This window comes from Branchiostoma lanceolatum, chromosome 9 (assembly GCF_035083965.1).
Source record: "Branchiostoma lanceolatum isolate klBraLanc5 chromosome 9, klBraLanc5.hap2, whole genome shotgun sequence".
In the NCBI taxonomy this organism is placed as follows: Eukaryota; Metazoa; Chordata; class Leptocardii; order Amphioxiformes; family Branchiostomatidae; genus Branchiostoma; species Branchiostoma lanceolatum.
This window is the reverse complement of record NC_089730.1, coordinates 12,019,832-12,045,226: the sequence shown is the minus strand read 5'-3', so window position 1 is coordinate 12,045,226 and position 25,395 is coordinate 12,019,832. Positions and strand designations below refer to the sequence as shown.

Sequence of the window (25,395 nt, the reverse complement as noted above, 5' to 3'; positions counted from 1 at the left end):
ACAGGACAATAAAATCACACAGTATAAAGAACTGAATATCTTTAATTTGCTTTAAACTGGGATGTGGCTGAAATCAAGTCAAATGGGCAACAACACATTCACCACACAGAAGAGCTACACAGTATGAAAACTTGAAAATTCAAAGTCTTTGAAGTTGGATGCTTGGCAAGTGCCATTCTTTGTACTAATTCCCAATGCTTTTGAATCAACAAGGGGAATACCCTCATGTTGTGGTGGGACTATATGTATTCTAAGTGCCTAACCTTTTTTCGCTATTCCTCTTTGGCACCATTTTGAAAAGGCTTGGTTTAACCTTAAGTTGCTTTGGAAATGTTACTTCGGTTGCTAAGAAGTATGCTTGCAGTTGGATAAGAAGGCACTGGGAATTCTCCTGCATAGCTACCACTACCAGGTTACAAAGGGGGGCACCAATAATTTGCTTAGATCTTCAAAAGGGGTATCAAGGGAAGCATCAGGAAGGAATGCCAGAGTTAAGGTTTTGCCAAAATGAAAGAAAACCACAGTGCCAGCTGCTGACTCGGTTGCTGTAACTGGGCACAATGGAATTCTTTCACAAAGCTAATTGTGGATGTAAGGGTTCAACAATTTACATTGTAGTCCTTGTCACGCAAACAGGGGACACAAATGCTACAAAGTACCTGGTATGATACAACATCCGAGATCTAAGATCCGAGTGCATCGAAAATCCTATTATTTCATATCACATATAATATGCAGTGATTAAGATTTCCTACCAATGAAAAAAATTCTCCAATAATGTATTAACCATTGTACTTTTCTTGAAATTACAGTATACAGTAACAGCTACATGTAGATCTTCAGAAAGGCAGACTTAAAGAATATTAAAAATCTTTTTCCCCCTCTATCTAACATAAACCTGACCACTCAAAACTTCTCTTAGTTCATACCTTTGTCTTGTCTTGTTCAAAGCTGGGCAATGAATATATTAAAGAAGAAAAGAAACTCGGTCAATATCTGATGAAGGAATGCAAACATAGACTCAGGAGTCTGGTTAAAGCAAGTCCGGAGAATGTACCCCTGTCCCAGCATCTGTTTGTAGGTCCCCTTCCCACCAGATGTACCACATAGTTGAGATAGCCACAGTCGAACCACATTACAAACCATCTGTCTGTCTGTCCCTGTCCCACACTCTTGCGTTCTACAATCATATGTCATTGACCCCTCCAGGGAAGGGCAGTCTGAGATAACCTTTCCTCCCAACTACCCAGCTTCAACTGGAGTATTTATGAGCCTGCAATGAAGCGTGACATGAAAGGTTAAGATGTAACTTTATGGTACGAAATAAAAACAGCATCCTGTGGAATCCTGAACCAGGCTTTCTGACAAATCCTGCTTTTCCTCAGATCTAATCTGTAAAGGCAATAAGACTTTTCAGTCTGGGTGCCTGCAAATTGATATACACAGCCCATCTCCCCTCCCAGGATGGCAAAAGCATCAAATCCCATTTTGTGCCTGCAGCCTGCCTTTTCTGGAAGAAACCAGCCATGGTGATGGTTTGTCTCAGTCTTGGATGATTACTTTTTCTGTTTTCGCTATTTGATTCCTTTCTTACCATAAGCATCACTCTCATCATAGTAATGGCATTAGTTTATGCTATGTACATTAGTTGTAAAACAGATAAACTAGGAGCTGTTCAAGTGTGTAATGAATGAGATATCATTTGGGATTTGGAGGCAGGCTACCTCCTAGAGGAGCTGGAATTCTGACCTGCAAAGGCCTCCAGACAGGGTAGAAATCTCAAGCAAATGAAAAGCATGTGTCTGTCTTTGACATGATCATACTGAGCAGCGCTCCAAACCACAGGAGAGAACACTCACCAGCCATAACCAATCTTCAACAAACCTACATTTCTCTCATGACTCACCATAACTGGTACAACAGGTCAACTTCCACTTTGAGAAAATATCTTTCTCCACAGGCATTCGTCAGAAGGGTCGTCTAGTTGTCAGGACAGCAGACATAAAAGGTCACTTCTAAAACAGGAAAATTAAGCTCTGATGGAGTAGAGAATATATTGCGTGCAAGGCCTGAAGAAGGCAACTACTAGTACAGAATAGAGTTGAGTGGATATGGAACTTGACAACATGATTACATAATATTTATGTGTAAAAATTGTCCAGTAATAGAACAGTTAAGTCCAGGATAGACATAAGCGCCACACAAGGCAGCAGAGGTTGGTGGAGGGGCAGGCTGCCTGTGGTTGTTGTGGTGAAAATGGACCTGATAACCCAGGTGACACTGGAAACCCAACTCCCTGTCTGCCACAAATGGAGAGAGAACATAAATAGCACTGCACAACACTGGAGTCTAAACACTGGGGATGAGCCAACATGTCTGAGGGGCAATTATCTATAGATATAACAAGGATAGATAGAAGTAAAATAGGGATAGGGTTAGAATAGGGATGGAGATAGGCAGTTAAAGACCTGAAAGGGACTCAATCTGTCAATGATCAAAGTACAAGAAGACTTAGTCTAGCTTCCCTGCTATCAGCTTCAGACCTGACTTATCTTGTATGCACAACAAACCAGCATACATGTACATAATATTATACATGTACTTAAACGTTCTTGCCTGAAAAATTACAACTCAACGAGCTAGAGCAGCAACTGTTGCTACAACACTCCCAGTGTATCTAACATCAGAATAATTTGCTTGTCAGGTGCTAGATCAACAGCAATCCAATGTGCAACAAACTTCAAATATGTCCATGCATGAAGGGATAACTTCTACATGTTTTTTAAACTTAAGTAAGATCCAAGGTAATGAAGTCCTCTTTTTCAACAGCTGGACATATTGATCTGGTTAGTTGCCACTAGCTGATACAACACTTTTGAAAGGGATTATGAAAACAATATAATGAAGACTGAAGTGATGATCACTAGAAAGAAACGGTAAGTCTTCATTTTGTGATCCTGCAGTTTAGCTACATGTATTACCATGTCCTGAGAAATAACAGTATCGAAGAAGAAGAAGAAGAAGGTAATGGGGCCCTGAATATTACTGACTGTAGGCACGCCACTGTGATGGCCTACTAACCCTTTTTTGCTTTCTTTTATCAACACAGCTCAAAGTAACCCAAAGTTGACAGATAAAATGACAGTCTGTCCATCTAACAGGGACACCAGACATCAAGAAGACCTCCTGATATTGCAAAATGTGGAAATTCCAAGCCTGCAGATACTTTTCCACTTGAGTTGACCTCCATCTGCACTATCTCCCAGCCTGGGTAGGTGAGGGGAATGTCAATCATTCACAGGACCAGGAGGGGAGATACAGGCAGCTGGGGGAACTAGAATCACACCCAAATGACATTTCAGCGTAGCATAGCACTATAGCATCTGGAGAAAGGAGAGGATCCATACAATGTTCCTCTGTAGGACAAGTTTGTCTCCAGGCTGTGAATGAACCTCTAATCAAACTAATACCAGCCATACGTTCAATCGGATTGGATCGTACAATGTGTACTGCTTTTGGCATATCAAAAGATTCTCTGTCAAAGTCAATAGAACTTACAACACTGTATAGAATGGTCGCAGACGAAGGGCAGTCATGATCTCTACTCTCCCTAGTGACATCTGGGATGGTTATTTGAAAAGGAGCGGGAAAGAAAATAAATGAAGATATTTCCAAACACCCCAGTTGCTCTGGAACAGGTAGCTTGGTCTCATTCATTGCCAAGTTCAAGATATTTCTGCATATGGTTGCACCCTGTTGTCTCAATTACTTTCATTATCTTCAAGAAACAAGTAAGGAATTGACCATCTTCTGACCTGAACAGTTATAATACAATACTAGTATTGAATAAAGTGTCATTGTCTCATTTGTAATGACCCTAAGTCTCCCCACATCTTGATGTGACCTTACTTTACCCATCCTGACATTCAAGGCGGATTCCAAGTTTCTTTTTGGAAGATGTCCTAAGTAACCACAGGAAGGCTAGCCCAAAATCATCCCTGGGGGTTACAGTAATGAAGGTTTAGACAAAAACCCCAGCACACTCCTCCCACCTGTGTTTTTGTTGGAAGGGATCATGATAGATCTAGTTCAAAGTCAAAGGGCCATGACACATCTGGTTAGACTTCACACATTGAGCAGTGCCAAACTACCATGTTCTCGATACATCATAGAACATGGGGACAGTTGTTGGACCTACATGTAGCTGTAGTCAGTAACACAGGTCTTCTATTGGAATTGGACAGTATCCATCAGCTTGGATACAGAGATGGGGATGCTGCCAGCAATCCTCCTGGGTGAGGCCTGACCTAGACAGAGGATCTACCCTGACTGTCATCCAAACTGTAATGATAACAGATCTAGAGAACCTAGCTATGGCCTATATGTCATCTCCACACAATCACAATGACTGCAAAGATTCTTAAACTTAAAGACTACTCTAGTGACATATAGTGGACACCAAATGAACATTCCTTCAGCAAAGATTACTATCAGTGATTGGCAATTTGGCATTACCTTCAATGTGACATTTTCCTGCAGTTAGACCCAACTGGTCTATATAGAAGGCACCAAGTTACAAACAAGACCTCTGTGTGTGTGTGTGTGTTCGTCCATTGATGGGACGGGAACCACTTTGTCATCCTCTGGATGTAGATGCTTACAGATAGCATAACTATAGACTTTCTTTGATGTGACTTTTTATCGAGGACTAAAAACTGACCTGGAAAATAAATCTAAAGAAAGCCTATATTTGCTTTATATCCATAGTTGCTACCACCAACAACTACCACATGGACTAAATCAACATACAGTAGTACCAGTCTAAGTTCACTAGCAGTGAACACTTGCATCCAATGTTGGCTGACCACAATTAGAGGACAGGATGTGGGAACAGAACTGGTTCATCCTGCAGTGTCACTGATCCTCCCCCATAAAACCATCTGCTTCACATTGGAAGCCATCCAGGAGTGTGATGACCTGATTATAATTCAAACCTAGATGTGATGGATGGGCAGGGAACCGCCTCCTCAAAACTATGCTGGCATGTTGACATTCTCAGAGACTATTCTGACTTCTGATTTTTTACATGTGCAGGCATTATCAATCACTGAATGACCCTTTCAACTTGAGACTTGGTTCAAACAGAATCTCCAACCCTTGTGTGACATTAAGTTTGATACAATAAACAGTTGTGTGAGTCATTTCCATGACAGAAGTGACAGCAGTCAAAGGTCTTAGGTACCACAAACAACTTCAGGTATAAGGGTTACAATCAATCATACTTCCCACTTGGATACCTGGAACATATTTTGGTGGCTTGACAGTTTTCTTGATTGGTTTGTTCCCTACTCTTATTAGTCTGTGAACAGTTTCATACCAGTAATCTTCGCTTTCCTGACTTCCTTTGAGGATAGGGGCGCCTTCTCTTCCTATTTTTCACATACTTCTGTGTCTAGCAAATAATCAACCACAGGTGCTGGTGGATCCGGATTCCAACACTGGGTAGAGCTAGGGAAAAAAACGCTAGGCAGATACTACAGAAAGACAGGAATTTAAAAAAGGAAAAAGGTAACAAGAATTTGAAGAAACATAAAGAGAAAACAAGATAGTTCCCCTCTCCTGAGCACTGAGCAATATAATAAAATAAATCATCTTTTTGAGTTTGTTACAGTGAAAAAAATGCTCTTGTGCATATAACGTTGGGTAACCTAAATTCGTGGGGTACTTAAAGTCGGGATTTTTCGAAAACGGGGTATTTAGGGATATGTGCTAGATGCAACATCAGTAATACCGCTAGAAATGCAAACTTGACAGACTAACGCATTCAGAACACTGTCTGAAAAGCTTCGATAACCATGCATTAGAAGTTGGCGACGTCAAAACCTCTCCGTCCCTTATTGACAGAGTCTGGGGGCTTCGTGGGAGACTCACACTGCACGGTTGTTCGCTGGTTTATAAGACAAATGTCACATCTCCTGCCTGCTAAACACAATTATTTACAAGACAACTAATTAGAATCTCTTGTGCTAACCTACAACTGGACTCTAAGTGTGATCAATCATCAAAACTCCTCTCTGTTGCTACAACCTACGGCACGTGTATTTTCCCGCCGCCATATTGTTAACCAGAATCCTGTTGTCAAGCAGACGGCAAAGGTTTGTGAGGAACACTTTTTTGTCTAAATGCTGCGTGTGATAGTGGACTGAGGAAGATATTTTCCTCAAAGTTTGCTCCTAACACAACAAGGAACACATGGACATAGTAGTATTACCATTGCTACGGCATCCAGCTAACTTACCATGAATAATGTAACGTTACACGTTGCCCGATGATGACGATGGGCCCGACTTTGAGTGAAGTTCTACCGACTCAACACACGGGTTGTTCCCGAACTGGCCTGATGTATGCGTTACGGCCGTTTTTTCGTGTATTTTTTTTACTTGGACACGTCTATATCCATAGCACTCTCCTCAAGCCAAGGATGGAACGAATAGCTGCTGTATAAAATGTGATTAGCGGTAAGATATTCAAGACGAATCTTCTCTCCCGAATTAATGTGCCCCCCTGTCCGACAACACTGTCATTGTGCGTGCGGCGGACGGTAGTTTCAAGTTGAAATATTATGGTGTCAGCACGACTAGAGACAAAATCTACCATATATATTATTAGTGCAAAGATAGTACATGATACTGACAGAATTATAGAAAAAAAGGATGGTTTATTGTTCTGCTAGATTGATTTCAGTCAACCATTATCGGAAAAATCCCGAATTTAGGTTACCCAACGTTACTACTAGAATACTGTATTTGCTCTTTTGAGTCTTTCAAGAAACTGTTGCATGCATGACTTCTTCATCAGCTGGAAAACCCAAAGGAAATCACATGATACTGCGAGAAAGATATGACATTTCTAACCCTAGCCTGGATGGCAGACCCCCAAACTCTAAAATATCTATTGTGTGGTGATATATATTTTAGAGTTTGGGGGTCTGGCATCCAGGCTATTCTAACCCTGGTAGATAACAGAAACCAGGGGCCAATAAAAGAAGTAAGGGCAGCAATCATTCATTACTGTGCTAATTGAGGACAGTGATTCTTCAATTTCTTGACTTCTTCTGGCATGTCTGGGTCAGTCCTGTGCTGGACAAGGTCAGTGTGTGATGATTTGGCTGTTCAGCAGTAAAGGGATCAAGTCAACTCTTCAAGCTAGGCTGAGAACATACTTCGTCCCTACAGTATTCAGGGAGACGATTTCAGCCCTTCAACATTTTTTATCTACCAGGGTTCAAATGAGTGTAAGAAATTTTCATTTTCTTTGTCACCATGATATCATGGTGACAAAGAAAATGAAACTTTCATGATTCTAATATAAAGTTGACGACACGTTTAAGTTAAGATGTTCCAAACTTGTTTCCATTCAACTGGTACTGCACAAATAAGACGCAGCTGTCCAAGTTAGTTGAAACTATTCCACTGCAACTTGTTGATAATCTACTGACACAATAATCAATTCAAGTTAGATCTAGGTGAAATGTTACAATAGTACATTCCAATCTTCCAGACCTTAGAAGCCAAGTATTGGAACATATTACCTGGTCAATCCTCTACAGGGTTCACTTGTCATTCTTATAGCAAGCTTAGTTCCATTCTGGCAATGGAAAGAATTTCCAGCAATGGAAAGGGCCAAAGTTAGACTCATATGTAAAGGGCAATCAGAAATAGGTTTTATAATTGCCCTGTGATATTCAAAGGTTAAAACATCAAACATGGCAATACTCTTATTTTAATTGCTCCTCATCTCAGCCAGATACCTGTGTAGTATTCTATCAGTTTGAACATGCCTGGATACCAGTCCACTGTATGTGGCATAGAAGTGCCAGGGGCCAAGAGTTTTTGTCATAAAGAACGGAAGAGGAATGCAGACCATGTGGATTACCCAGGATTTAGTAAAGCAGGACTAACCCCCACCCTGACCTCCCCTCACCCCACAGTGGGTAGGCCCTCCTGGGACCGACTACTGTTGACATTGGTGCTATAAGTGACAACAAGTGAAACTGAATCTCTGGTCCCAAAGTAGTTACATAAAGAGTTATTTCCTGACCTGTGTACATCTTCCATCTGGTTGGGAGGTATTATTTATAACTTGATAAGGTCTAGTGGATCATTTTACTATGATATAAATACATCTCAAAATACAGGCATGATACTTGTAAACATAATCACTCACATCTAAAGGCACTGCTGATTAGCATGGACATTGTATGCATCACAACATCTGATGGGAACGTTGTGTAATGTCTTCATTCCAAACCAAATTATCCTGACGTGGACAAAAGATAAGCTAATCATTATGACATGACATTCAGAACTTGACCTTGTGGAGTTGCAGACCCACTTCTGACCTTTTCCCTTGAATGAGATATCTTAATCTACTGTGACAAAAAGTGAGAAGGTCTTCAATCTTCAGATGCCTTATACTCAAAGAATTATCCTTGAACCTTGTTTAACATTAAGTTGGTAAACTTTAAATCTCTTGTATGGAGGAATGCAGAGTATATATATATATATATATATATATAGAGAGAGAGAGAGTAAATATATATATATAGAAGTAATCATGAGTGTTTCCACAAGTCCATTAAACCCAAAGTCATACAGGAAAGGCCAAAGGTCAAAGTATTTAATCAAGATTGTCAGGAGGGGATTAAAAGAAGGCCTGGAATGAAGGACAGTGATGGTCTGACAACCATATACTGACACATCCGCACCTACTTCACCCGGCTTCCTTTGCTTTCAAGACTAACACCAGGAAATGGGATGTACAATCTAGTACCAGGCATTCTGATATTCAAACCAATTTTCAAGCTTCTGTAATTACTGCTTAATTCAAACCAAGCCAGGCTAGGATAGAGCAATAAACACTGGTCGGGTCAGAAGGGGGTCACCTGTCTGCCCTTGGCCAGACACATTAATGTCCGACATCTAGCCAGACAGTGTTTTAAAGTGTGGTGTGAAGTCATATCAATCATAAGGTACTGTGTACATCAACTGTTCCAACCCTTGTCATTCTTCCTCCACTCCTTGGTTCCACAATGACAATGGAGATTGGTCTGAATAACCTCTGATCATGTCCTCCCTCAAGATATCACTCTGATTTAGACTTAGTTAGTCCTGGGCCTACTGAGGGCCTGGACTTATACCTGACAATACAATATCCCATAGCCAGGTAGATATATGTAGCCTCCACCAGGCCTTCCTATGAGTATGAGGTATGGATCGTAGAATTCGTCAAAAAAAATTATTTCTTGACCAGGAGTCTGCGGGCAGGTTAACATTTCCCTGTGAATGAAACCCTACCCTATGGGGGCCAAACTCCCCTGGCAAATATTAGTCTGGTAGAGACTAAGGTAACGTATGTACAAGGGAATGCATCCAGCCAAAGTCCTACATGCAGATCAGTGGCAGATTCCCGCAGAACAAAGACTTGATGTGCAGAAGTCACTGCTCCCTCCATAGGTGAGAGAGTTCTGTGCAAGGTCAGATCTCTGTGAGGCCTGGCCGTGCACCAAGTGTGGGTGACAGGCGGTATGTTCTCATCATCATCTCATGGGTGAATGTGGAGGAGACATCGTCCTGGTTCCCTGGCAAGAGGTACACAGCTTTGGGTTACTAGTGGCACAGTTCGTAGTTACTCCGCTACATCCTGGTTCTATTGTTAGATCACAGCCTTGGCTTAGAATGCGTGACGGCAGTCCTGGGGATTCTCGAAGCGGATGTACTGTTTCAGCTTATTTCTGTGTGCATTTTCACACCTTTTCTAGGAGAACTTTTTTCCGCCCACAACTTTTTTCTGAAACAAAGCAACCCACCACCCTACATCTGCTTCCAAAGTAAGTGGTGGGTACATGTAGAGGCATGGTTCATACTTAAAACAGAACAAAAGTCTGCCAAACAAGAAACTGAAAGTATGTCAGACCAAGGAGCCTCCTTGGTCAGATAAAAAGATTTTAGCTACCCTTCTTTCTTTGTAACCCGTTATATGGACTAGATCTTCGAAGTAGTAAGGTCATCCTGGACTTCCTTGGAAAGGGAATCAAGGGTTTGTGATTTATGGTCGCTCTCAAGAGCACCAGAAGAGCCAGGCATTCCTTGACCCTGAGGTTGACATAGACAGTGAAAAAAATGGTAAATCTGTGCTCCTTGCGGTTTACACCCATCTGTGACTACACTTGTGGTGCTGAGAGACTTTGTAGCCTCTTGAGTTTTGCCACATGTCTTGTAGACATTTGAGCCACTGAAGTAAACTAAAGGGTTCTAGACCAGAGGAAAGAGCTATTTATTTACTGTCATTCCTGGAAGATATTTAAGTCATGACCTATGCTTTGATGCTTTTGCCTTGCCCTGACTGAACTTGACTAGGTAATGAAATCTTCTCGCCAACCTGAGTCTGCTGTTTGTGTAGAAATGCAGGAACTCTGAATTTGCATTGTTCAAATTCAATCCCACTTTCTGACAAACCATCCACGTACAGTTGAATCATATCTCATGTACCTTGGAACTCTTCAAGGGTCTCAGTCAGAAACTAACGGGATTATACACAGACACACCAAACCCTTTCTCACACCTTGACCTTTGATGTCAACATATGGGTAGCCTTGACACACAGCCAAGGTGTTCCATGAAAGTGGTCACCACTGGCGTCAGTGGGCAGTGAGCCATTTGGTAACAGTAGAAATGTACCAGTGCTTCTGGGTGACAGGGACATCTTCTGACCTTGAACCTAAAGTACAGTTCATACCCATTGTAATTGTAATTCTTTTGCTAGGGAATTTGATTCAGCTTTCAACTTTTGGGGGCTAGCAAGACATACAAGTACTTACTAGTTGGTTCCTTTACACTAAGCTTCTTTGTCACTGTCTGTAACGTTGGGTAACCTAAATTCGCGGGGTACTTAAATTCGGGATTTTTCGAAAACGAGGTATTTAGGGATATGTGCTAGATGCAACATAAGTAATACCGCTAGAAATGCAAACCTGCCAGACTTACGTATTCAGAACACTGTCTGAAAAGCTTCGATAAGCATGGATTATAAGGCGACGAGGTCAAAAACTCTCCGTCCCTTATTGGAACAGTCTGAGGACTTCGTGGGAGACTTAAACAACATGGTTGTCGGCTGGTTTATAAGAAAAATGTCACATCCGATTCCTGCTCAACACAATTATTTACAAGACAACTTATTACAATCTCTTTTGCTAACCTGCAACTGGATTCTAAGTGTGATCAATCATCAAAACTCCTCTCTGTTGCTACAACCTATGGCACATGTATTTTCCCGCCGCCATATTGTTAACCAGAATCCTGTTGTCAAGCAGACGACAAAGGTTTGTGAGGAACACTTTTTTGTCTAAATGCTGCGTGTGATAGTGGACTGAGGAAGATATTTTCCTCAAAGTTTGCTCCTAACACAACAAGGAACACATGGACATAGTAGTATTACCATTGCTACGGCATCCAGCTAACTTCCCATGAATAATGTAACGTTACACGTTGCCCGATGATGACGATGGGCCGACTTTGAGTGAAGTTCTACCGACTCAACACACGGGTTGTTCCCGAACTGGCCTGATGTGTGCGGTACGGCCGTTTTTTCGTGTATTTTTTTTACTTGGACACGTCTATATCCATAGCACTCTCCTCAAGCCAAGGATGGAACGAATAGCTGCTGTATAAAATGTGATTAGCGGTAAGATATTCAAGACGAATCTTCTCTCCCGAATTAATGTGCCCCCCTGTCCGACAGCACCGTAATTGTGCGTGCGGCGGACGGTAGTTTCAAGTTGAAATATTATGGTGTCAGCACGACTAGAGACAAAATCTACCATATATATGATTAGTGCAAAGATAGTACATGATACTGACAGAATTATAGAAAAAAAGGATGGTTTATTGTTCTGCTAGATTGATTTCAGTCAACCATTATCGGAAAAATCCCGAATTTATGTTACCCAACGTTACATCATGCATTGTCTAGACACTTTCTTCTATCTTATAGTGGCTTTAAATGTGGATCTGCTTCCATTTTGCGACATTGTGGTGATATAACGAACCCTTTGTGTGCCTCCGCAGAGGCTAGCTGCCGAGTCAGCGGAAACAGATGGGGACAATCTACTATGGTGTCTGAAGTCAGACAAAAAGTCTTACCCCGAATCCCCCATCTTCCTCCTCCTCATGTCTCTCACTGAGCCCCTAACCATGCCTTTGTCACGCATCCTTGTGCCTGAATAGATGCGTCCCTGTTTGGCTTTTAACATGTGGTCAGAATCTACAAACTTGTACAGCAACTATGACCTTCAGATTGACCTGTGGTGACCCTGGTATTATTCACCTCTGGTAGGGCTGGCCCCAAGCACTCTATCAACTTTTATCATACTCAGGACCTATTGACACCAATCCCTAAGCAGGGGATTATTTCCAACAGGGCTTACAGTTTTACTTTTGGAATAATATATCTACATGAAGCTATTTAGCAGCTAGGGATTTGCATGCCAGTAGTCAGGTGTCAAAAATTAAAGTCTAAATCAAACTACTTTACCAGTAGAATGGTACAACCGTGTATGGGTGAGGGTGTCCTTCAACACAGAAGAGAGCAAGGACAGCTGCAAACTGTGTCTTTCACCAAACATTTTGTCAACAACCTTATCATCATGAACTCTTACATCTGATAGTAACCTCACTGGTAGTTCCCCCTACAGGTATTGACATGTATGATCAAACACATGTTGCAACAATGAAAGAGAAGGTACCAGAAAGTGTACTACTTGCAGCACAACGCTTTTGGCTTGATTTAGTTTTGATCATCAACTAGATTGATAAGTGTCAATGATCAAAACAGCCAGCACAGGTTTGGCAGCACAAACTGAAGTATCGGCCAAACAAATTGAAGGACACTTATTGACCATTGGAAGTGATACAGAAGTAGCTGTGTTTACATTAGCCTTGACCCCTGGGGTCACTCCAGATAGCCCAGGATTTCATGGAATGGGGATAGAGTGACAATCACAACCATAGTTGACCCAAGCACTCCACATGTCCCACCATCAAAGTACCAAAAATCTAAAACAACCAGGAACTACGAGGGACAGCAATGTATTGGTTCAAAGTGATTGGCCCCATGTTAACAATGAAGAGGCTGCATTTCAAAATGCTCAGACGTTGATGAAAATTTGACCAGACTTCCTGGATTATTTTTTCCCCACTATCATGTAGATATGGTTTATTGGAAATTGACCTGACCTTTACCAACAAAGAGTCTTCCACAAGAACCGTCTGGAAAAAACGTTTACATCATCTAAAGATGAAGTTCAACTAATGCAGGTGTAACAACAGGCTGGTCAGTCTGTCTGAACGGGGAGATACCCATGACGTGATGTTTATTTTGTTGTCTCCAAGGTGTCTGTAGTGGGGGCAGAAGTACAAGGGAAGGGATCCAGCCCACTAGGTCTGAAGAGGAGATGGTCGCTGAGAAAACAACTTTGACACAGAGAGGAATGCCTGAGAACCATTACTGACTACTCCTCTATCAGCCAGGATTTACTGATTACACTCTTTCATAACACTGGTATTCAAGAAGGGTGGGAGAAGCCTTTATGGTCATGAGAAAAAAGGACGTCCACTTGAAATGTCACAATAAGAATTTTCTGTTGTGATAAGTCTCAGATCTACCCTTGTGGTTGCAAGTCATCCTGAACTGGGATCTCACCATTGTCATGAATGAGTGTAATTTTACCCCACTTCAAACACACAGTCTGGATGGGAAGAATAGTGAGAATGCTGCAATTGACATCTCAGACTGTCCCAGAATGTCTGGGTTGAGACCTGAGTACACAATTTGTCAGCTGTCCCTCCAACCGGATGGGGACATTTCACTTTTACCTCTGGGGTCTTTACTTGTCAAGATCATAAGACTTTCAAGGTGTGTGTATAGACTACAGGGGGTGAAGTCTACCAATAGAATAAATATTCTGAACCAAGAGGCTATCCGATGGCATCTGGCCGCAGTACCTAGACTCATATTTACAGTAGTTGTGAACTTGTCAAAAACACTAATCTCCCGTCATCTATCAATCATTCAATTCTGAAGGGTGATCAGTGGAATGACTAGCCAGATGTTCTGCTGTTTGTGCAGACTGCCCCTGGATTATCAGTCTCTGTGTTCTCTGCAATCAAACCAAATACGTACTTCACATATGTACCCTCTGCAGCGAGATAATTCAAGTTCAAGTTGGCAATAAGGTTTCCTTCATTCTTTGACAATAACAGGTCACCTAAATTTTCTGCAAGTGCAAGAAACAATGGTGAAAGTTACTAATTGTCCCCATCTCTTAGCTTGTTTAAGGAGGTTCCATCTTGGTTTGTAATCATCTTGAAGATTAGCTTTAAGCAAGGGACAGATCTGTATACAGAAGCAGAAATGAACATGTACTTTATATATGCTGCCTCGAAATTCTAATAATTTCTATTCCGATTTCCGACCACTCATTATGATGATTGGCTGCTTCATGCACTGTTTTCTCATCAGCTTTCTTGTTGGCATACATAACAGAATACATAACTTATTCACCAGCCTTGTTTAATCCATATGGTACAAATCTGAGGAACCAATAACTCTCCTTTCTAGACCTCAACCAAGACTAACAGCATAGGCAAAGCCTGGACCATTAACTTTTCAGCTGGTTTTGCTTTATCCTAGAAACCCATTCTATTGAAATAACAAGTCTGGAGGGATGTTTGGGATTCTACAGTTGGCCTTAATGCCCTACACAGAGACAGAAGTACAGAACAACACTCCCTTTGTTTTTCAACAGGTCCTAATTCCCTTTGTCTGGATGGGATGTTTACAGTACGTCCCTCAACTGCCTACAAAATCTGTCACAGAATTCTGACCCAAGGCTTTTCTAAATACTAACTATGACAGTTATTGACCTGTAAACCATGTACATTGATAACCTTTTATTTTCATGGTGATCTCCTTGTCATTCACATAATTTTCATAAGCATGATGAATTACTGTACGTTGGAAGAAAAAGCTAGTCTCTGTCCCCATCCACCTCACAAATTCCTTCAAGTGAAGTGTGCAAACTTAATCGAGGGGTATCATATGGCTTAGCATACAGTTTAAAACATAACAATTATAAGTGGAGATTAGATCTATCTAATCAATATGAGAAGAAGTATGGTGACATGAGAGAGGATTAAAGAAAATGGTTATTTAAATGAAGCGTAGCCTGAATTCAATCAAGCCTCCTGTGACCGCTCCCAGCAAGAGAAACCCCTGGAGTTTGCGTTATACAGACTAAATGAAGCGTAAAGGGTAGTGATTTTGTTCAAAGCAAATTTTTGCGCAAAACCCATTTTTCTCAGTATGTTCTGCATTCGTTTGAGTCAACTTTCTTGACACCCTGACAATGCAGTTTCTTATCAATTTTTTTTTTTCATTTGTAACCCCATCTCCAAGACTGATCAGTTCATCCTAAGTAGACTGGCTGAACAGGACCCTAAATGCCTAATGACTCAATTAAGGCTGTGGACATACACAGGATCACTACATTTTCAAATCAAGTCTTCATATTTAAGGAGCAAGGAATCTACATGTTGGCCAATCCAATTGAGTGCCCTGACCCTCCTGACAATCACCAGTATTGTGTCTCCAAATTTGAATTGCCTTGAATTCTCTCTGCCCTGTTTATGTTCTTGGGTTACAAAAGGCCCTGTCAATATTTAGCCCTGACTGTTGGCCAGGCTGGGAAAAGACAGTGAATGCTCTAACTGTGCTGCAGCTGAATAAATAGGACATACAAGAATTCTTCTGTCTGTCCCTGACAAGTTGGCCTGTGTGCCATCCTAGTTAGTTTACCAGGGCTCCCATATTGCCCAAGCCCTGGTAAACTAACTAGGATGGCACACAGGCTACTGACAAGTCCCCGGGTAATTGTGATAGCTTACCAGAGGGTAAAACGATATGAACAGAATGTTTCTAACAGTAACACAAGGGGACAAGAGCAGTAGAGGCACGGAGTTTGCATGCTAGCGTCTCATAGAATCTTCATAGGATGTGAATAGTGTGCTTGGATGGATGTTGAGTATTTCCTGTTTTCTAATTTATCTAAAGATTCATATATCTTTTTATAAACTTCAGAAGATGGGATACATATATGTATAATCCTGTATAATTCTTTTAATTTGTAATTTGGTGCGATAATAGAATGTGTCACAAACTTTTGTGGCGAGTGAAGCAAAAAAACCTATTGCAATACAAAAATGATCAACAGCAACCAAACCTAGTTTGCCCCTCATTAACTGTCATAATGATTGGTGACATGACTATTTTGGATCTGTCATTAGTTAGGGATGGATTGTTTTGGAGGAAGCCTGAAACAACACAGGTCTAAAAGCTACAATAACAAAGTAACATCCTCTTTTATGTTCCAGGCATAACTTTTTCAACTTAAATCATTTTAATGACATATGCATACATCTATTCCTGACAATGTAGATGTTATTACATGCCTGAAAATAAATCACTCTTCTTATCTCTTCTGATCAAAATGATTCGTGGTCCTTTCTCCACACTTTCATTACCTACTCAACTAGTCTGTATAACGCAAACTCCAGCTGTCCGGGGATTTCTGTCCCCTCCCCGCCAAGGAGGCGGCTATGTGGTTACAGGGCAGCAAGCCATTACAGGAGCTTGATTGAGTTCAGGCTACCTACTCAACCATCCTCACTTACACCCCCCCCCCCCTTGTGTGCTCGATCTGGGCTATTTAGTATGAGATCTCTTTGTTACAGTAAAGGGGGCATCAGTGACTAGCTACCATAGCTGTTCCTGTTGTACATATGTTGGGTAACAATAAAAAGAAGTGAAAACTGTGCCAAAAACTGTAGGGAAGGTTAGCAAGGTCAAGGAAACTGTGCTTTCAACCCAGTGGAACTGAAGATTGTCAATGATTTCCCATGGGTGAAAATAATTGGCAGAGGGAAGACTCCTTTTCTCACTGTTCCAAACTAAACAGTTCCTAATCTTTGGGAGGTCGTTTCTAAAGCTGTTCATGACCTTCAAAACTTTGCTATGGAAGTTAACATATAATGTTACTGCTCCAGGCTGACCTTGCCAAAAATGTATGTTTAAGTGGCTATCTGATTTCAGACTTCTATGTGCTAGAGTTGACATTATTACGAGCAGTGATGTAAAGTAAGAACTTGACGAAATACTTGATCCTAGCCTGGTATCCATCCCTTAGTTGCAATACGTTTTAAAAGGTACTAGAAAGGGCTACTACAAAATACATCTGTGCTATCATATCTGTGCTACCAAACCAATCAAGATTTTTCCTGGTCGGAAAAGATTGTTTGTTTACAGTACTTTGGTGGTACTGCATTCATGAACAAGGATTGAACTTTGAAGTCATACAATTAACAATAGGCTGCATGTTTAGACAAGGTAAAGTCCTACTTTTGTTTGTTGTTGAATAGTTGTATAGGGTTTGTTTGGAGACTAGCCGCATTTAAAGTACAACTTCAGTCATGGTAGCCATTGGTAGGGCAAGGGTCCAGTTTCAAGTGGGGTATTATAGGATTACGACAAGAGTGTTGCTTTTGCACGGACAAACAGACGTCAGGCACCCATGAACACCAGACTGTCTGTGGTGGAAAAGCTGAAAATTCCGCTTGCCAACTCGTCCAGCTGATCTCAAGGAGCTAATGTCTCTGTTGAACTTTCAGCATCATCCAAGCTTAGACCAAACGCTCATGTGCCATTAAAGGTGCACCCCAAAAGGTCCCATGGAGTCAGGGACAATTTGTCAGTGTCTAAAATTCCTCAAGTTCAGGGGAGGAATTCAAAAGGCAGTTGTCACAAATGTCTGGAGGTGTTGAGTTGCCGCTAGTGCTAATGGGGATGTTTATTGGTGGTGATGAGGTCACCTTTTCTTTTCCTTATTCAAACAATTGCATAAACTGTTATGATTAAGCACTAAAAATGGGTTACCAAGGTAACACGTACACAATCATGCAGCTGAGCATTGACCAAAGTTGTAAAGAAAGCACAATACAGTTCAAAGGTAATCTTTGAAAATAGCAAACTTTAACATTTGTGCAAGAAGTTGCTTGATGTATCCATGTGATTAATAAAGCTCTGGTTTATACAGCATCTTCTAGGAAAATAAGTCCCTAGCATAGAGACTTTGGGAATTGTGCCAATCTCTATTAGTTTCAACAGAGATTTGTGAGAAAACAGGTGGTGCAACCGCAGCCACTCTTAGACAACCTCAAGGTTAGTGACGGGACTGAAAACATACATTTCTCACGAGTTCATTCACTTATTTCCTTCCCTGTCCTAACAAGTTCAAGGGGAAAATTTGCCAGTCTATAAACTGTTTTAATTTGCGTTAAGGAACACCAGCCCTTTCCCGTCTGCTCTAAGAGGCGAGAGGTGGCTCAGACTTTCCGGAAGTGGTGACCAGGCTAACCTTGGCAAGTTGCCCACGCGCGTCTGTGCACGCCCACATGGCCCGTCTGAATCCTGTCTGCTCGCGGAGGTCGGCCCCCTCCCCATCCCCTTGCCTCTTTGTTTACCACTAAAATCCAACACGTATCTATACGAACCCAATTTTCTTTGGTACGTTTTTGCTCTCTCTACATTCTCCAGTCCTAAGAAAACCTCTAAGAAACTTAAGGTCAAGTTCGAAAGAAGTTCTGTAACAGTGATTTAGGTAAGAACAGCCCTGGGGTAAAAGTCAGGGTTGCGACGGAAACAGGATAAGGAGTAGGCGATGCAGTAGCAGATGGACACAAGATACTTTGGGTGGGTGCTTTACGTGTATTCTAGAAGAAGTCTGCTTCACCTCTTTCCCTGTACTGTATCTATGTATCTGATCTATTTACATGGGCACATTCCAAAAATTCAACTTAGTCACTGCCAATATCATTTATGACTTTCTTGTCATCTTAACTTGGTAAGTCTGTGTCCTGCCTTTGACATTATCTTAAAGATCACAAATATCTTGATTTAATTGGACCAGGGAGCTTTAAACAGAAACTCCTTGATTGGGCGTTACGACAAGTTGCAATGTAAGATCACTGGCATTCTTATTTTCGTCACGGCGTCGCCAGGAGATGCCTTAGAATTTAGTTTGGTTCATCCGGAAAGTTCGGGATGTCATCACAAATTCTTGGGGATAGGAAATGCCTGCATCGTCGCCATAGATATCTGCATCAACAAACAGGGTTTTCCCAAGCACGGGGACCCCACCTCTTCTTCGGTAAGATCAAGAACGTAAACAAAGGAAAACACGCTTTGAAACGATACTTCTCGGGTGCCAGACGTCAACACAGGTGAGGCTCGGCGGTTCGAGAAATATCAGTCTTTCAGTCCACCTTTCTGGTACTCCGACTGCAGCTGGGCGCTAGCTCTGTTGAAATAATATATAAGTCCCTCCGGAGCTCTATGGTTGACAGTAATGAAAGGGATTTTGGATTAAAAATGATCATCGTGGGTAATCTAACCAATGAATCAACGACTCAACACATTCTTGGCAATTAAAAACAAAGATAGGCCACCCAAAACACGAGCGCGCGTGGGCGGAGTGTCCAGTGACGGACACGTCCCCCCGGCCCTGCGCTACGTGTTTCAGACCGGCCCTGACTGGTGCCCCCCAGCGAACAGGCGCTACACGGCCATTTGGAACTCATTTGCGAAGTCAATAGAGCGGCGTCTTCTGGGCCGTTATATTGCCCGGGAAGAACACAGAATGACACTGAACAGAGCAGCGAGAAAGCACAAGATTGAAGGGATGCCGAATAAAGCGGGTCAAGTGGGGAGGATAATGGCCATGGTCATCCTGCGGCCTGGCCCGCACGTCAACGAGCATGGCCTAGCAAAAGGACAAAGCATAAAGAGTTTTCTAACAGAAAGTGAAGTGCTGGAAAATTCTAAAGAAAATCATCCACTATTCAAAATAGGTACATTTCTTAGCTTATTCAGTTCAAGCACATATGTCGCTCTTAATTGAGGATGTTGAAAAGAGACCTCTAGCTCCTTGCCGCTAATCCATTGTTGACAGTGACGCGTAGTCCCAGTTATTTCTGGTTGAAATACACGCGGCACCGGAGTCATCTCAGGAATGGGACCGTGTATACAGTGACTCCATTCCACTGTTTCTCTTACTATGATTAGCAGAATGGTGGTGGCGATTCCTGGGACGTCAGGAGACGACCGATCAAAGCAAGGGACGAGGGGTTTTGTCAGAAATTTCGCAAGTAACGCCGAAAGTGTTCGAGGGCCAGAGGGCTTCCCCTTCGTCCTGACAGGAATCACAGGATACAATTTTTACCCGCTGTTCCTGTTTCAGAGACCCAAATTTCACGCATTTCTGATACACCGCCAGCAACCCACTACAGGCCGAAATGAAGGTCGCGAGACAGCCGTCTCGACACCGCATGATTTGTTACCAATTTCAGTCTGTATACATCAAAACCCATTAACAAATACGCGTTCACACCGGAGAAAATTAAGTGGCTTAACACCTAAATGATAATTTGACGGAAAGCCCCAACAACTCAACAATTGTCGCTGAATCCTTTCTTTTCCTAACTATCGTTCCCGCCCCCGTGGGTTTTGCGGGATAATGGCATTGCATAAATCCCCTCACCAACAAGGGACCACATTATAAACTAATTGATTAGTCGCGCTTGTTTGCACAGCTCTCCGCTATAGCCGGAGGATGTTTTATGAACTGGAAGCAGCGCGGCGATCTACTTGCGACTTCCGTTCCGTCCCTGCCCTCCCCTCCCCCTTTGCCTCCCAGCTAGCCGGGTATTTTCATTGGGACCCTCCGGGCCTGAGAGTATGACGTGTGACGTAGCGTCATGGGGAGACGGAATCTGTTTTCCCGGGGAGAGAGGCCATGGTTTTGCTGGCGAGGTCTCATGGACTCGAAGTTTCCAAGAGCCTATAATTTACCGCCTCAAGCCTACGCAGTTCCTCCAACCTTACAACACCAAGAGTCAAGGCCATGTCCCCTTTATCAGTACCACTGTGCCAAGCACCAAGAAAAGCCACGTCTTCTTCTGACCTCCGAACTTGTGGGGGAAGTGCCCTGCCCCACCCCGACGTTGTTTTAATTAAAGCCATCTTCAAAGCGAGAGCTGCGGCTGCTCTTCACGGTTCCAACTTTTCCCGTGCAGCCATCCGTTATGTGGCCACTTTCGCCATCATCAGGCCTTTATCTTATCCTCTAGTACCCACGTCGTCAAACACTACGTCCTTGCCTCGTCTGATAACGCACAACGTGAAGTGAAGACAAGAAATACAACACGTCATAAATAACACCGGTGTGTCTTGTTACAGTGAAAATGTTCGGGAAACTACTGAGAAAACCCAGTCTGTACTCCAGACTGGCGGAAATACCAACATCTCAGCAACCAACATGTCCAAGTACGGGACTGAAACTCGATCAACAACTGTTCTTCGTTTCCTACATTCCTTCTTTTTTGTGGCACAGTTCAACTTTCCTCGCCTACTGCTGGGTGTTTTCTGTGCTAACTGATTTTCTGGACTGAGGACGGGTTAGATGGACGACGTTAGCGCTGGTGATCAGGGCGAGCCGCTTCCCCGTCCCTGACGGCTGTCAGTGTCCATATGGTATCGCGTACTGGTGCGGCCAGAGCCGCTCACACATATGCCAACCAGACCTGCAACCCCACACAACTTCTCTAATAGCAAACGATGTGTGCTGCGGGTCAAGGCTTGGGGGCGATTCATTATTCACCATTACAGATGGGCAATTAGATAGGACTAACTAGGCAGCTTGTACCGGTAATGTACCGTCCCCACATAGCTCTACACCCAGGCAGAACGAACACGCCTAATGAGCTATGATGGGTCGTTTACTTCATACCCTGTGAGTTTGGAGTAAGATACGACTGGGGATAACCTCTGTTATGAGCTGACATAATTTAATGTCAACCTTCCTCATGCCCTAATGCTAGTAATAGCGACGTCTGCCCGAGAGCGTCGCTTGTGTCAGGACGACTGACCTGATAGACGGCGTCGCCGCCGTCATCTTAGGCAAATCGAAGGAGAAAGAACCTCCTCTCAAAAGCTAAGACCAAACAGTTGTGTGAAATTGAGTCCCTTATCTTCCTTGCCTTGGACTAAAGTGAGCGAAGTTCTTGACACATTTTCAATAGTTTACGCCTAGGATATCGTTTTCACACGGAGATTGAGGTCTAGACGATACAGCTTTGAGGACTTATCATTTGGTCATGAGTAAGAAATGGGACCGGCGGGGTCAGGGGACGGCCCTCGTCCAGAGCGGCCAGGTGCCACCACACCAGGCCCGTACCGTTGGCAGGACACCAGCACCCCCTCCTCCCCCACCCACAGAACCGCCGGAAAACAAGAGCGGACTCGCACCGGAGGTGGCAGGCGGTTATTAGTTCTGTTACAGATAACTATCTCGGAGGATAACTCCTCAAAGCCGGCTCGTCATGAATATGGACGAAAACAGTCTCCTGGGTGCAATATCGGTAGAGTTCACACCCAGCGCCAAGATGCACATCTCTAAAACACATCACGAAGTCGACCTACTTAGCTCTACAATTAAGGGTAAAGAATTTGATTCTTTGCAATGTCTAAATGGCCGTCTCATCCCGACACAGGCAAAACTCGTCGCATCCAGTCCACACAGGTTTGTGTCAAGACGACGCTAAAAGACAGACACACTCACAGCATCTCACACATCTGCACAGTTTCTCCAAATTAGTTCAAACAAACATCATTATACACAACTCTCATAATCAAACATTCTTATAAAAGCCAGCCTATTTTGCAATGCGCCCGGCCTGTGCCAAAATGAGCGAAGGCTCGCGGGCGCTTGCAGACACCAACAACTTTTTCATATCAACTGAATCACCTACCATCGGGAAGCTCATATCCTGCTATTGTCGCCACATGGTGCGAAATAAGAACTGCTAGAAGCAGGGCTGATAACGTGGAGTCCGAACGCGTTCTCCCGTGGTAAATCCACCGAACTGCTACACTCTTTATATCCATGACGCCGGCTCTCTCTCGGCTCGGCGGCCTTGCGACAAACTTGCTTCTCTCGCGGTTCACAACTTGGTTCAGATTCGCTCTGCTCGTCAGTCGGCCATATGGTCGTCCCTTATATGTTGCACATGTAGAAGTTCAGACCTTGACGAGAGAATCAGGACGCGAGCAGGCTAGTCGGTCGCAACTGCACACTGGGCCTGGAGTAGTTTATAACGGGGCAGGAGAGTCCAGTCGCCGTGCGGTCTTCTTGCAGCAGTCTAGGGAAGGCTCGACCCTACTGGGTGATTCCGTCCCACTAAAGGTCTCCCGCTGGATGGATGCGCAAGGCCCGGATGGCGAATCACACGCTGAAAAAAAGTCGGCAGGGAATTAAAATAGTTCTCGAGGCTGTCATTGGTTCTCCCCCAGTAGGCCTGCCAGGCTGGCCAGGACGCAGACTTTGTTGTTGAAATTGGATAGTTTGGGTACGGTTTCAATATTTACACGCCGGGCAGCCAACCACATGGCTGGTCTGACGCCCACCCTCCCCTCAACACTTGGCGGGAAAGCCATTCAAAAATTTACTCCAGCCGAGGGGAAAGGGCACCCAGACACCGGGATTTATCCCTATAATCCTCGGTCTGAGATTGAGCTGTTGCGGTTGTAATTTAGAACGTCTACTTGCCTTCCGTCTATAAAACGCCCCTGTGCAACAGCCCTGTAGTGTACCAAGGTCGAAGAAATGGTGGGAGACCACGTTGAAAAGTTTACCAACAAAATCAACAAAATCATTGCGCACAAGGAATTCCTTCCCTACTACAATTACCAACCAGACGGCGGCTTATATTCAATTTAAGCAGTCTTAGGACCGTTAAGAGTAGATAAGTGAAAATGCCATGCATAGCTTACAAATCGTTCGAACGCTTAATTTGCCCCCCTCCCATACACAAAACGGTCAGTAGACGAGCTGCTCGATTTGGAGGTATCCCTAGCAAGTAGGACACGTAATTTTTTGCGTGACATCCCTTGCTAATGGTGGCATAAGGGATCCCTCCGTCCACGCCTGGTCTGAAATAACGAAGAGGCCTAAAGGAAAAGTTTGGAGCGCTTTCATGTAGCACTGAAGTCCGAGAGGACAGCTATCATTCAAGTTCTGCTCACATTACAACGGATCAAACGCTTTCGCCGAGTTGACGACGCACGGCTTTGGTTCCCTCGGTTGCCCTGGTGAAGAGAAAAGAGTACGCGGGATGCCAGAGGAGTGACCCCGCTCAGGATGAAGCTTGTTTGCCTGAGTGATGGGCTAGAGTTTGTACGTTTGGGTCAGACAGTGGACGAGCTGTGGAATTCACAGGAAGTCAAGAGAGATGTTCCGGAAGAAGAACTTACGCCTACACAATCTATGTTTAAGCTGGCTATTTATTGAAGCTGGTGATATATTTAACTTCCCTACCATTACGCACTTAGGCAAACTTAAGGTGAAAGTTATATATGGGGCTGATTCTAAACCAATGCCTCCTGCAAAAAGAAATCCAGAATTGTACCTTGAAGTAACGTAGAACCCGTATTGCCTAGGAGTAGCCAGCCAGCGCTCTTCAGGTCAGTGACTGCCGATGGGAGGAGGGCTCAGGAGAACGTCTGCTTCCTGCCTACTCTGGGGACGAGTTTTTCTTTTCAGACGACACCACAAACAGACGACAGGACCGGGGACAGACAGTGTATTTGTTCAGGAATATTGTCTGTAGAGGAAGAGTCTGAACCTCAAGGAAGTCCACCGACCACGGTCGTCTCCCTCGGCGTGACGAGTAGGGACGGACCGTTAATCGTGGCGAGGTGCGCTGGGGAAAAACACTTGGAAGTCTATGGGCTAGAATGCTAATTCATACCCTACGTTCAAATATCCAAATCCAGATTTCGAAGCCATGGCAATTCAAGCACACTTCTGTGATTTCAATGTGCTTTTCACTGTTTGGATTAGTTTCTCAACAGTGTCGAGGAGCCTACATAATGTCTCAGAGTTTTATGTCTGTTAAGTTACTTTTGTACATGACACAGAACTAAGTGAATATTAAGTTAGAAAGATATTGACATATCAAGGTGTCAGTTGGTTCGCATGATTAAGTTTCCCGTGTAAACACAAATGCCAACGAATTGTTTGATTATGCTGAAATTCAATAAACGAAAGTTTTATTTACTGACCACGCTTACTATATTTGGAAACAGTTGCCCAGGCTCAGTGACATGGGCCTTTGAGCTGGACTGAATCGAACTGTCCCCTTATAAGTATATATCCTTCTGATCCGTTCT

The 25,395-nt window shown here is 43.2% G+C and overlaps 1 protein-coding gene across 8 annotated transcripts in view; it reads right to left on the bottom strand.

Moving 5' to 3' along the window:
* The window catches only part of LOC136441476 (collagen alpha-1(XI) chain-like), an 82,371-nt gene extending 57,489 nt beyond the window's left edge, over positions 1-24,882 (bottom strand). For 4 of the 8 annotated variants that reach the window (XM_066437776.1, XM_066437774.1, XM_066437777.1 and 1 more), the window contains exons 1-2: positions 24,633-24,882; positions 22,977-23,456 (exon numbers count right to left, since the gene is read on the bottom strand). In XM_066437776.1, the coding sequence (XP_066293873.1) occupies positions 22,977-23,112 (136 nt within the window). In that variant the 5' untranslated portion in view covers positions 23,113-23,456; positions 24,633-24,882. The remainder of the gene's footprint in view (positions 1-22,976; positions 23,457-24,632) is intronic. The other 4 variants (XM_066437773.1, XM_066437772.1, XM_066437771.1 and 1 more) reach the window with 1 other exon arrangement.
* Between the last annotated feature and the right edge of the window lie 513 nt (positions 24,883-25,395).